The following is a 15,101-nucleotide window of genomic DNA, read 5'->3' on the forward strand; positions in this document are numbered from 1 at the left end:
CTTACCAGCTTTAACCAACCCTAGAACTATGCTTGGCATAACCTTTAGCTTCATCTTATTCATGGTGTCGTGGAATGTGCTGACTTGTTAAGTCAGCTCAATTTCCACGTATCAAGTAGAGATACAAGATCTTATATAACTTTAGTGTTACATCTCTGTAGAACCTCCTTTGAATTGCATGAAACTTTTAGAGTATTTTGGGCAAATTAAAATGATAAAATAAAATGAATAAAAACTTTTATTCTAACCCACTTAGTACACGTGCATGCAAGCAATCTGGCAGCACGCCTATAGTTAATTTCCTCGTACTCTTTTATATATTTCCTTTTGTGCCTACTAACACTTAACACTTAACCCAACCGGCACTTGATTTCGTACGGGACACTTGAATGTACTGACCGTAGTGCATCAACGTCCATATATTTTTTTATATATTAACTTTGTCCTTATCAGGCTTAGGGGGAATAAATAATTATTTGATAAATAAACGTTTAAAAATATATATACCAAATTTATTTAATTGACGCCCAACGTAACCGATTTACGCAGTTTTCGGTTCGGTGAATTTTTACGAAAGTAAATTGCAAATAATTTGGAAGTGTAAAAATTCTTTATACTCGCACGACGCCAGTGCAGTGAATTTTAAAAGTAAATTGCAACAAAAAAATAATATAAATAAATAAAGAAATAAATAGACCTCAAATCACAGCCGTTGTAATTTATTTGCAAAGTGATATTGCAAGATAATTAAATATAAAATATATTAAGAACAAAAGTACCCCTGAATTGAACGCTGATCCTTTCGAAGTCGGATTCGGCGCAGACGTATTTTGCTTTCCTGATATTTTTTTTAACACAAAGTGCGCCGATAAGAAAAAAGAAAATTTCAGCAATTATCTTACGTTTTGCTTTTCAAACTACAGATATTTTCTGTAAATGAAAATCGGAATACATCTATAAAGTAGAAACCTATTAATATGAACATAATATTATATTTTCGAGAGCTTTTGTATTTTTTATGCACTATAATTTTGATATCTTATTTAACCACGGTTAATGATTCCTTTTAATTTTGTTGGTGAATCTTTTAATGAATCTTTTAATTAAAAAAAATGTATTGAATTAACAACTTCAAAAATAAAGTAAGAAAAATTTTGCCTCGAGGGGGATTTGAACTCTTGTTAGCCTGTTTCGAAGGCGGATGTTCTAGCCCTTGAGCCACACGCCACGATCGGCTCGCGACGGCAAAGACGAGCAAAAAAATAAATGTCCTAAAGGGGTTGCCAGTTTTTGTCCCTTTCACACGCGATATGCACATGTGTATATATCGCCGACTCAATTTTAGTTGTCTATCTAGCGCGATGTGTAAAGGGCCGGACTGATAAACATTAAGACGTAGGTTCAATCCCCAGTTGGTTATATAATATTTTGAATTTTTTGAACAATTAACAATTTATATGTAATAAACGAAAAAAAAAAACAAGAAAGAAAGCAAAGCTCGGCACACCGAAGTTTATATACCCTTGCAGATAAAACTTCGATGACTAGGAATCCATACAATATAAAATATATATATTAATGTTAAACAAGAAAGGAAGCTAACTTCGGCACGCCGAAGTTTATATACCCTTGCAGATAGAACTTCTATGAATAGGAATCCATACAATATAAATTATATATATTTGTGTTAAAAAACAATGAAGTAATACCTGCTTTCATTTCATTCACCTATACATATTATATTTGCAGTTTTACATTCACAGATTTGCATTTTTCCTCTACATCAAACGATCGTTTGTATGGCACCTATATGATATAGTCGTCCGATTTTTATGAAATTTGCCACAAAATTTAAGACTTATATAAAATGGCTATACCTCAAATTTGATGAAAATCAGCTGAAAACTAAAAAAGTTATAAATTTATTTGTATTAATTTCTCGATCGTTCCTATGGGAGCCATATGATATAGTCGTCCAATTTTCATAAAATTTTACACAAAATTTTAGAATAATATGAAATGGCTATATTTCAAATTTGATTAAATTCTGTTGAAAACTAAAAATGTTATCGCCACCGCGATTGTCAGTCTTCCGACAACAGCCACCGACATTCTCATTCCTCTAAAATTTCTCGATCGTTCCTATGGTAGCTATATGATATATAAGTCCGATTTTCATAAAATTTTACACAAAATTGTAGAATAATATGAAACGGCTATATCTCAAATTTGATGAAAATCTGTTGAAAACTGAAAATGTTATACTTTTTAATTGAATTAATTTCTCGATCGTTCCTATGGGAGCTATATGATATAGTCGTCCGATTTTCATAAAATTTTACACGAAATTGTAGAATAATATCAAATGGCTATATCTTAAATTTGATCAAATTCTGTTGAAAACTAAAAATTTTATAATTTTTTTTGTAAAACTTTTCCGATCATTCCTATGACAGCTATATGATATAGTCGTCCGATCCGGCCCGTTCCGACATATATACGAGTGAGAGTATATAGAAGACTAACTGCAAAGTTTCATTCAGATAGCTTCAAAACTGAGAGACTAGTTTGCGTAGAAATGGACAGACGGACAGACGGACAGACGGACAGACGGACATGGTTAGATCGACTCGGCTGTTGATCCTGATCAAGAATATATATACTTTATATAGTCGGAGGTGCCTCCTTCACTGCGTTGCAAACTTCCGACTGAAATTATAATACCCTGCAAGGGTATAAAAACAATGAAGTAATACCTGCTCTCATTTCATTCACCTATACATATTATATTTTCAGTTTTACATTCACAGATTTGCATTTTTGCTCCACATCTAACGATCGTTTGTATGGCACTTATGAGATATAGTCGTTTGATTTTCATAAAATTTGACACAAAACTTAATACTGATAAAAAATGGCTATATATCAAATTTAATGAAAATCTGCTGAAAACTGAACAAGTTATAATTTTTAATTGTATTCATTTTTTGATCGTTCCTATGACAGCTATGTGATATAGTTGTCCGGTTTTTTTATAACTTTACACGAAATTGTAGAATAAAATAAAATAGCTATATCTCATATTTGATGAAAATTTGGTGAAAACTGAAAAAGTTATAATCTTAAATTTTATTAATTTCTTGTATTTCTTATAAAATGGCTATGTATCAAATTTGATGAAAAATCTGTTGAAAACTGAAAATGTTATACTTTTTAATTGAATTAATTTCTCGATCGTTCCTATAGGAGCTATATGATATAGTCGTCCAATTTTCACAAAATTTTAGAATAATATGAAATGGCTATATCTCAAATTTTATTAAATTCTGTTGAAAACTAAAAATGTTATCGCCACCGCAATTGTCAGTCTTCCGACAACAGCCACCGCCATTCTCATTCCTCTTAAACTTCTCGATCGTTCCTATGGGAGCTATATGATATAGTCGTCCAATTCTCATAAAATTGTACACAAAACTGTATAATAATCTGTGATAGCGACAGCAGTAGCGACGACCAGCAGCAACGGGAGCAGATACGACAGCAGCAACGACAGCAGTGACGGCAGTAGCAGCGAATAAAAGAAAGCTCGATTTTTACTATTATTACTATTATTACTATTATTACTATTATTACTATTATTACTATTATTACTATTATTACTATTATTACTTTTATTACTATTATTACTATTATTACTATTATTACTATTATTACTATTATTACTATTATTACTATTATTACTATTATTACTATTATTACTATTATTACTATTATTACTATTATTACTATTATTACTATTATTACTATTATTACTATTATTACTATTATTACTATTATTACTATTATTACTATTATTACTATTATTACTATTATTACTATTATAACTATTATTACTGTCGGGAGCAGAAGCAGCAGATTTAATATTAGCATGTTTTAAATCATTATTTGTAAACAAGCGATCAGCTGCGGCAGAAGCTTTCCACCTCATAAGCCGGCATGAAAGCTCTTCCGCTCTTCTGTTTGGCTTATCTATTCTCTCGTTTCATTCGCTCACTTACGTTGAAACTAAAAACACACAAAAACTTTGTAACCAAACCACACACAAGCACACACAAATTAAAACATAACTAATTTTACGCCAACACAAAACAAACCCCTCGCTAAATCAATTCGCTTAATAGGTGGCATAAATTAATGCCCTCCTCAAAACATTTGGTGACCCCGACGTGATCGCGTAAAAAATCGTTTTCGGTAAAATAAAAGGTGAAAAGTGCTTATATATAGTTCGTATGCTCACACAATACAATTGCATATCGTTGCATCGCTATTGAACTTTATCGGTACATTCGAGTACATAGCATCTCTTTATATATTTGTGCACTAGCATATAGTTGCAGCCCTTTTATATACTTTTCGTGCAAATTGTGTTTGTGCTGTTGGTTTTGGTGGTCCGATAGAACCGTTAGATTGCGGTCAGTGAACGCCAAGCTTGGCTCCGCTATTCTTTCGTTCTCTATTCTCTGCGTTTGGTACAGCTGCATCGGTCGCAAACCCAAGGTAACATTTGAATACTGAATAATTTGAATAATTTTGATAAGTCTCAAACAGCTGTCGAAAGGCTCAATCTACTAGAGCTGGCTAGTGATGTGCGTGCAAAATTTCTAAACATTTATTGTGCGGTGAAATCCAAAATATCTCGCGAACTAGCAAAACTCCGCCGAGTGTCAGTGATAAATTCGACTGCACTCCCAAATTTCAACATCGAGCAGGCTTCAACCTCCAGGGCTGGTGTCCGGGCCACTAGGCTGCCTGAGTTTAAGCTGCCACGATTTAGAGGCGCTTATATGGACTGGCCAGATTTCTACGCTATGTACACTACAGTCATCGGCAACAACGAGGACCTGACCAATTTGGAAAAATTCCAGCATCTACGCTCCTGTTTGGATGGCCCCGCGTTAGACACAATTCGCTCGCTGGAGCCAACAGAGGCCAATTATGAGAAGGCAGTCGACCTATTGACTGCTAGGTTTGATAACAAACTTTTGCATTTTCAGGGGCACATACGATCTATTTTCAGGCTTTCTAGTGTGGTGAAAGGGTCGGCAAGGAGTTTGCGGCAATTGAGCGACGGCATCAACTCTCATCTGCGAGCCCTTAACACAATGGCAACCACCCAGGAGATTGCGGATGGAATGCTCATATCCCTGGTGTCCTCCAAACTGGATCAGCATACCCAGGAGAAGTGGGAAAAGGGGTTGCCTACCAATAAGCTGCTAAAATGGACGGATATGGCTGCCTTTTTGGAGAAGAGATGTCGGATGATGGAAAACATTGAAAATGCTATGGTAACCCACACACCTAGCAACCAGGTGGGAAAAACTATAAATAAAAATGTCCCAAACGCTTGCACCGCATCATCCTACACCTCATTATGTATTTTGTGTGATTCTAAGGATTACTTTATTTCGAAATGTCCACAATTTATTGCCTTGATTCCCACATTACGCTACAAAGAAGCAAAAAGGCTACATCTTTGCCTAAATTGCCTGCGTAAAGGCCACAGCCTGCAGCAGTGCAAAGCTGGGAACTGCAGGCATTGTCGCTCTAAGCATCATACATTGCTACATTTGGAGTCAAATCCTGCTTCATCACCCTCGCAGCCCACATCCACTTCTGCTCCTCAAAATAGTGCCTCGCTCATTTCTGCTTCGCCAAATTCACCCCCACCTAAAGCCTCGGTAGATCATCAATCTGATTATGTGCTTCTTGCCACTGCCATCATATATGTCCGAAATCGTTCTGGCATAATGGTGCCCTGCAGAGCCTTGCTCGACTCTGCATCGCAAATTAATTTCATTACTTCTCGACTCGCTCATCAATTGCAACTGTCAACTCGTCGCTCAAATACATGCATCTCAGGTATAGGAGAGTCTTCACTCATGGCTGATAAGGCGGTAGATATTATTGTACAATCTCGCAACAAAGGTTACCGAACATCATTCGCTGCAATAATGACTAGCACCATCACAAATTATCAGCCGCATTTCGACCTAAACTCTTCAGAATGGAACATCCCCAGCAATTTATTCCTCGCCGATCCGCTCTTTCATAAAAGTCAAAGGATTGACATTCTTATAGGAGCTGGAATCTTCTTCGACCTGCTTTGCGTTGGGCAGATACGGCTAGCCGATCACCTTCCCTCCTTGCAAAAAACTAGATTGGGTTGGGTAGTATCCGGTGGCATATCTTCGCCGGCCCATAAACACTCTTCTCTTCCCGCATTGTCAGTTGAGCACGATGTACAATTGGAACCTGAATCGTTGCCGGACCTTGTCAAACGGTTTTGGGAAATTGACAGCTATTGTGGATCGTCATCTGCTCCAACTGATGAGGATGCCTTGTGCGAGAATTTATTTGCTCAATCTTATTCTCGGCTTGAGTCAGGCCAATATTCAGTTCGATTGCCCGCAAAGACTAGTCTAGATATGCTAGGAGATTCATACCATCGTGCTTCGCAGCGATTCAAATCATTGGAATCCGAATTGGCTAGAAATCCTAATCTCAAGGCTCAATATATTTCCTTTATAAAGGAGTATATCGATTTAGGCCATATGTCGCTCTCTTGCAAGCAGTCAGCTTTGCCGCAATATTATTTGCCCCACCACTGCGTTCACAAATTGGAAGCTCGAACCAAACTCAGGGTAGTCTTCGATGGTTCTGCCAAGTCTTCGTCTGGATACTCTTTAAACGAGTTGCTCTTTGCTGGTCCCTCCATTCAGCCTAAAATCTTCAGCACTTTGGTTCGGTTCAGATTCTTTAAAGTGGCACTATGCGGCGACATCTGCAAAATGTATCGCTGTGTGCGTGTCACCGAACCTGATAATCTGCTCCAATGTATCCTCTGGCGTGATAGTCCAAACGAAGAAATTAAAATATACACCCTAGACACCGTCACTTATGGCACTAAGCCTGCTGCATTCCTAGCAATTCGTGCTATGCAGCAGCTCTCCTATGATGAAGAGAAGGATTTTCCTGTGGCAGCCAAGATCGTGCGTAGGGACTTTTATGTTGACGACCTTATTTCTGGAGGCGACTCGATCGAAGAGATCGCTTATATCCGACAGCAGGTTAAATCGTTACTTGCAAAAGGCCTATTTCCAATTCGTAAATGGTGCTCCAATGAGCCGGCAGCGCTTGAAGGAGAACTTGAGGCTGATCGCGAGAAAATGCTCAAATTCGATGATAGGACTGACGTCGCCATAACACTTGGCCTATACTGGGATACAAGTTCCGATAATTTGCTTTTTGGATTCTCTGGAAATGTAGCAGACAAGCCAGCTACCAAGAGCTCTATTTTATCAGCCGTAGCCAAATTCTACGATCCCCTAGGTCTTATAGCGCCCATTATAACCAGGCTCAAAATATTCTTGCAAATCCTGTGGAAAGATAAGCTCGACTGGGATGAGACTTTGCCACAATCTTTGCATTCCTTATGGTTGGAACACTCCGCGCAAATCTCGGCTGTCAGCCATTTAAAATTTCCTCGCTTCATTATGCAATCTGACTCATCTTTGGAAATTCATGGATTTTGTGATGCAAGCTTGGCGGCATATGGTGCCTGTATTTATGTGCGCTCCGAAACAGGGGGCACCTACTCATCACATTTGCTTTGCTCCAAGTCTAGAGTCTCGCCGCTTAAAACACTAACCATACCCAAGCTTGAATTATGCGCAGCTCTATTGCTATCCGAACTCATCCACAGCATCGCTAATGCCATTTCTCAGCCTTGCACATATCATTGTTGGTCTGACTCAACAATTGTGCTCTCTTGGATTCGCCAGGCCCCATCAGACTTTAACATTTTCGTCTCCAACAGAATCGCGCAGATTCAAGAAAGGACCAAGGATATGGCTTGGCATCATATATCGACCCACTACAACCCGGCTGTCATATTATCCAGAGGATGTACTCCGCTCGAACTTTTGGATTCGACGCTGTGGCGTGAGGGCCCACCATTCCTGCGGACAGACGAAGCTTGCTGGCCGCCTCATACGCCTACTCTAGTAGATGTGCCTGAACGCCGCCGCCTCGCGCTGGTGCTGACGCAAAGCCAGGATATTTCGTATGGCTGCAAGTTTCAAAATTGTTTTGGAAAGCTGCAGCGAGTCTTTGGCTACATACATCGGTTCCTAATGCTAAAAGCCAAGGATGAGCCACGACGGCGAGGACCTCTTACAGTAGACGACATCAAGGGAGGCACGCATCTGCTCATCAAGGGAATCCAGCTCATCAACTTTGCTGAGGAGTATAAGGCCCTGCAATCCGAAAGGCAGATTTCCTCAAAAAGCAAGCTGTACTCGCTGCATCCAATCTGCGATGAATCGGGACTTATTCGAGTTGGCGGTCGGCTGCAGAATTCATTATTGGATTATGATGCAAAACACCCAATTTTGCTTCCCAAGGATTATCCAGTCACGTCAGCAATCATAGCTCACTATCATTTGAAATTTCTTCACTCAGGTCCGCAGAGCTTATTGGCGTCTTTACGGCAAAGGTTTTGGCCAATTGGTGGTCGAAAAATAGTCGCCGCCACTATCAACAAATGCATTCGCTGCTTTCGATTAAAGCCCAAATTAGCTGAGCACATTATGGCCCCCTTGCCATCCAACCGCGTGCAGCCAAGTCGACCATTTGTCACAGTGGGAATCGATTTCTGTGGTCCTTTCTACTCCAAGTCTGAAGTCAGAAACCGGCCACCCGTCAAATGCTATATCGCAATATTTGTTTGCTTCGCCACTAAAGCCTGCCATTTGGAGCTGGTGGAGGATTTGTCTGCGGCTTCATTCATCGCTGCCCTCAAGCGCTTCATAAGCCTAAGGGGCAAGCCTGGCACAATATGGTCCGATAACGCTACAAACTTCGTTGGAGCCAAAAACGAGCTGCTGGAACTGAGGCAACTGTTTCTCGCCGACCCTCAAAACAGCGATCTTCAGCAGGCCTTCGTTTCCATCGGGATCAAATGGCAATTTATTCCCCCTCGTTCGCCTCATTTCGGCGGCCTATGGGAGGCTGCCGTCAAATCTGCAAAATATCATTTTCATCGGGTCGTTGGCAACACTATTCTCTCATTCAATGAGCTTCGCACTTTAGTTTATGAAATTTCAGCGATGCTTAACTCTCGACCGCTCTGTCCAATTTCAGAAAACCCTAACGATTTGGATGTCCTTACACCTGGTCACTTTTTGATTGGGTCTTCTTTCGCCACAATCGAGGAGCCCGACATCACGCACCTCAGCATCGATCGGCTGAGCCGCTGGTAACGAGTTTGCCAAATTCAGCAAATCATCTGGCGGAAGTGGAGTACCAGCTACCTCTCGCTTTTACAAGAACGTGGGAAATGGCGTGCATCAAGGCCCAACATCCTACCGCATAGCATTGTGGTGCGCAAGGAGGACAACATCCCTCCGCTTCAATGGCGCTTTGGCAGAGTGGAGAGCATCATCCATGGAGCTGACGGTGTGGCCCGTGTCGCTGTCATTCGGACAGCCACCGGCCTAATAAAAAGGGCTGTTGGCAAAATAGCTGTTCTACCCCTGGAAACCACCTCATCTGGCAGCGTGCCGCATCCAGCGGGGGGAGCATGTCGGGAGCAGAAGCAGCAGATTTAATATTAGCATGTTTTAAATCATTATTTGTAAACAAGCGATCAGCTGCGGCAGAAGCTTTCCACCTCATAAGCCGGCATGAAAGCTCTTCCGCCGCAGCTCTTCTGTTTGGCTTATCTATTCTCTCGTTTCATTCGCTCACTTACGTTGAAACTAAAAACACACAAAAACTTTGTATAAAACCACACACAAGCACACACAAATTAAAACATAACTAATTTTACGCCAACACAAAACAAACCCCTCGCTAAATCAATTCGCTTAATAGGTGGCATAAATTAATGCCCTCCTCAAAACAAAGTGACTTCTTGTTAATTTAGTCATTCTTGTTACTGATCCCTGCTCTAATTCGTGTACCTCTAGTATAACATAAAAATCGACTATTCCGTCAGGGGTTTCAAACTTAGCTTTTAGTAAGTTATTTCTTATAGATTTGAAAAGATTGGGGAATGTCATAAATCTAACAATATTTTTTATTATTGAAGCTAAGGTAAGAATTCTCTTTCGTGACTTCAAGTATCGAGGTACATTTTCTTTTGTTATCTCCTTGATCATACAAAACGCCTCTTACTTTGAAGCCAATATTTTCTGCAATATTAATGTTTTTATAAATAGGGCTTTTAAGCCATACTTTTATGTTTGTTTCCGGCACAAAATAGTTCAATATAAATTTGCATATTTTCTAAATACCCCGTATAATAATTATATTATTACTATTATTACTATTATAACTATTATTACTATTATTACTATTATTACTATTATTACTATTATTACTATTATTACTATTATTACTATTATTACTATTATTACTATTATTACTATTATTACTATTATTACTATTATTACTATTATTACTATTATTACTATTATTACTATTATTACTATTATTACTATTATTACTATTATTACTATTATTACTATTATTACTATTATTACTATTATTACTATTATTACTATTATTACTATTATTACTATTATTACTATTATTACTATTATTACTATTATTACTATTATTACTATTATTACTATTATTACTATTATTACTATTATTACTATTATTACTATTATTACTATTATTACTATTATTACTATTATTACTATATTACCACTTGACAGGAGTAAACAGCTCAGAACAAAGGAGAGCGTTTGTTACGTTACCAACGGAAGACGCTCTGAAGATACTGACGGAAAAACGAATAAAAATAGGATGGACCCGATGCCGCGTTAAGCGTTGTCTCGATATAAAGAGATGCTTCAAATGTTTCGGGTTGGGACATTTGCAAAAGGATTGCAAAGGACCGGATAGGAGAGACCTCTGCATTAGATGTGGTGAAAGTGGTCATAAAATGAAGACCTGCACTAAAGCTCCGAGATGCTGTATCTGTACATCAGAGAACAGGAGCGACGTCGGACACCTCCCTGGGACGGCGCATTGCCCCAGTGTGGCCAGGAAAGGAAAGCCATGAAGGTTCTGCAAGCAAATATGCATAGAAGCAGAACGGCAAATGACCTGCTGCACCAAATTGTGCTGGAAAACAAAATTGACGTTGTTATCATAAGCGAACAATATAAGAAACGGGACGAAGGCGTCTGGCTAGAAGACGACACAAAGACGGCGGCGATCTGGATCCCCGACCTTACCACTCTTTCACACAGGGGCGACAAAATAGGAAGATGCCATGTCCTAACACAAATAAGAAACTGGACAATATTCAGCTGCTATTTGACCCCAAGTGACGACATTCAGACTTTCCAGACGAAACTTGAATGTATTGAAGACAACGCCAGGCAAATAGGAGGAAACCTAATAATAGCAGGAGACTTTAACTCAAGGGCTCAAGAATGGGGCATGGCATCAACTGACTCTCGAGGCCGTAGAGTCCTAAATATGGCAGCAAGTATCGGAATGCTATCAGCAAATGTAGGAGCAATACCAACATTCCATCGAGTGGGGAACGAGGGCACAGTCCCCGACATAACCCTAGTGACAGAAAACTGCGCGCACAAGATCGCCGATTGGAAAATCCTCGACACCTACAACGGAAGTGACCATAACTATATAACGTTTAACATAGCAGAAAACGAAGTGACTACAGTGAGACCAACGAGAAAAGGATAGAACGTTAACCGACTAGACAAGGCAAGGCTGATACAAGAAATTGACGCAAGGCAGAACCGACAGAGCGGCGGTAACGCAGTTAGCAACAACCTGGCAATCATAAAACAGGCCTGCAACGCTGCAATGCCAAAAAAGGGCAATCCTCGAAGACAAGGACAAGAAGCGTATTGGTGGACAGAAGAGATAAAAGCTCTTAGAGAAGCGTGTATTAAAAACAGACGCCGCCTCACGAGGGCTAGAGGAAGGGGGATTCTCAGAGAACTTAATGACGAATTTAAGAAATCCAAGAAGGACTTAAATGCTGCCACCCGGAAGAGCAAAACGGAAAAATGGCAACGCCTCTGCAACGACGTTAACTCTGACCCATGGGGGCTAGGGTATAAAATCGTGATGAAGAAGCTGAGAACAAGAAGCACAAAACCAGAACTGGAGGAAGAACAAATGGACCATATAGTCAAAACATTATTCCCCACTCATACAAACAGTAAGGCGAGAACTTCTCCACCAATAGCAGAACAGATCGAACTCTTCACAGTGGACGAGCTACTGAAAGCGGCAAAAACCTTAAAAGGGAAGAAGGCTCCAGGGCCCGACAACATCCCAGCAGAGGTCCTCAAAGTGATCGCGGAGAGCAGACCCCAAATCCTGCTGGATATGTATAACGATTGCATTACCAGCCGGAAATTCCCCGACATCTGAAAGAGGCAACGATTAGTTCTCATAAGTAAGGGCAAAGGAGATCCCCCAACCCCATCAGTTTATCGACCACTATGTATGCTTGACACTACCTGAAAGCTACTAGAGAAAATGATTAAGCCACGCCTATCAGCAGCGATCGAAAGAGGTGGGGGTCTTTCACCGATGCAGTATGGCTTTAGGCCAGGCAGGTCGACCATTGGAGCAATCCAAGAAGTCGTCAACAAAGCGCTCAGCAGCCAACAAGGCAACCACTTCTCGAGGCCGGTAGTTCTCCTAGCAACACTGGATGTTAAAAACGCATTCAACAGCGTTAAATGGGACAACATAATTGATGCCTTGAAAAGACGATTCCAAATCTCAGGATACCTGATGCGGATAATACAGAGCTATCTTGAGAACCGACGACTACTGTACCAAACAAAAGCAGGAGAGAAATGTATAGAGATAACTTCAGGAGCGCCACAAGGATCAATACTTGGACCGGAGCTTCGGAACATCAGCTACGATGAAATTTTTCACCTAGACATCCCTGAGGGCACGACTATTGTGGGGTACGCGGACGACATAGTCGCAGTCATTACAGCTCGAAATACCGAGTACGCACAACGCATGTTGACGCAAGTAATGACACGCGTAAAAAGCTGGCTGAACTCACACGACCTGAAACTGGCGGACGAAAAAACAGAGCTACTTTTAGTCAGCAGAAAAAGGATCCCTCTAGAAATAGACATGAGAGTTGGAGAGACTTTAATAAGGACGCAGAAGGTTATAAAGTACCTAGGAGTTAGACTGGACTCAAAATTGGCATTCATTGCACATACAAGAGACGAAGAAGCGGGCGACCGAGACTACAAAGGCGCTTAGCAGACTCATGGCAAAGGTGGGCGGCCCCTTCCAATCAAGGCGGAAACTCTTAATGGAGATAAATCACGCAATCATGCTGTACGGGTGTGAGGTCTGGGCAGGCACCCTTGAGACAACCTGCAGGTCAAAACCTCTACTGGAGGTACAAAGAACCATGGCTCTACGAATCGCGAGTGCATATCGAACGGTATCCGGCCCTGCTGTACTAGTAATTGCAGGCGCCATACCAATCGACCTATTGGCCAAAGCGCGAAAACAAATATATGAGAGGAGACAGGAAGGAGAGACGACAAGAGGCTTTATTGAGCGGACCAAAGAAGTAATTCTCCTACAATGGCAGGAAAGATGGGCAGCCGAAGCAAGGGGAAGATGGACAGCTAGACTGTTACCAAACCTGGTAGCTTGGTACGGAAGGAAACACAGAGATGTGGATTACTACGTCACGCAGATGCTGACAGGCCATGGCTACTTTTCCGCCTTTCTGCACTCTATAGGGAAAAGAACCAACGCCAGATGCGTATATAGAGATGCGGAGATAGACAGTGCTGAACACACCATTTTCCACTGTAAGAAATTCGGACCTGCGCGGAACTGCCTGGAACAAGCTGTTGGGGCAATAAACCCTGAAAATATTGTCACGAAGATGATAGACAGCGAAGACACGTGGAAACACATCGCAGGATTCGTGCAGAACATTCTCAGATCTAAGAAGCAAGATCTGGACGAATTAACTGGGTAATCTGGACGCAGAAAGAAGATGAGAGCGCATTGCGCTGAATTGGCGCCACCTTGAAGTAATGCGAAGCTGTTCCGAGGTGGGAACACGGCCAAATGCGAGGGGGGGGGGGTTTAGTGGGTGCGAGCCCCACATACCTTTTTTTGCGACGACAATAGGGAAGATGCGTTAGGCATTCCCCCTCCTCAACCCAAAAAAAAAAAAAAAAAAATATTATTATAATAATTTTATTATTATTACTATTATTATTATTATTATTATTATTTGTATTATTATTATTTATTATTATTATTAGTAAAATGGTGAAATTATTTGCAGTATTTGGTTTATTGGAATATTAATGGGATGCTTGATGTTAGCGGGCCTTAGTATGAGTCAATGGTTTTCTGGTTGTATTCTATATAACATATGAGAATTATGTAAAATCGCATAGTTTGTTGAAGGAGTTCTATTTCAATGATCCCTTAGAGTTGGTTTGTAATATGCATATACGTATGTATCTTCTAGCTAGTACCCGCTGCACCAATGTCAACATTGTGCTACAGAGTATTTGCGTATATTCAAAATGCCCGGCCGTTAAACTCATTTGGGCAACAGAAATATGATAGCCACAACGCGCCTCAGAGCCAAGCAACTGTCAGCCTATTTCCAAATCTTGAGTGTACATATCGACGCATTTCCGCGAATGTATCGTATGTTGAAAAATCAATTTTTACAGGAAAAGTTTATTTTTTATATAATCTCTTAGGAATGAGGAAATCATGGAAATATTTTTCGAGGTTTCGAGGTTTTAGCTACATTAACGAATGAAAACATAATTTTTGTCATTAAAGGCAACATTTAATGAAAAAATAAAAATATAATTACATGTGGGATCCGGTAGTGTTGGTAGGGTGGCCAAAGTTAGCGGACTCACATACTAAGTCTCTGATTCCCTTCGATACAATATACTAAAAGGGAGTAATCGATTGCAGATAAGTCTGGCATCTCCTCACAAAGGCATTCGCCGCCAGAA

The 15,101-nt window shown here is 40.2% G+C and overlaps 2 protein-coding genes across 7 annotated transcripts in view; both read left to right on the forward strand.

Annotated features, from left to right (window-relative positions):
- Window positions 1-15,101, forward strand: part of l(2)41Ab (lethal (2) 41Ab) — a 300,238-nt gene that overhangs the window by 259,848 nt on the left and 25,289 nt on the right. The gene's annotated exons all lie outside the window — the stretch shown is intronic.
- Window positions 4,843-9,514, forward strand: LOC110182848 (uncharacterized). Of its 2 annotated transcripts, none has more exons than XM_020950983.2 (2): window positions 4,843-5,369; window positions 9,202-9,514. In XM_020950983.2, exons 1-2 carry the CDS (start codon window positions 4,845-4,847, stop codon window positions 9,244-9,246), a joined length of 570 nt encoding a protein of 189 aa, XP_020806642.2. In that variant the 5' UTR covers window positions 4,843-4,844; the 3' UTR covers window positions 9,247-9,514. The 2 variants fall into 2 exon arrangements, with proteins under 2 accessions (XP_020806642.2, XP_020806641.2); XM_020950982.2 differs by lacking the exon at window positions 9,202-9,514 and adding an exon at window positions 7,877-8,452.

This window comes from Drosophila serrata, unplaced genomic scaffold (assembly GCF_035046125.1).
Source record: "Drosophila serrata isolate PLE 108 unplaced genomic scaffold, ASM3504612v1 contig_69, whole genome shotgun sequence".
Lineage (NCBI taxonomy): Eukaryota > Metazoa > Arthropoda > Insecta > Diptera > Drosophilidae > Drosophila > Drosophila serrata.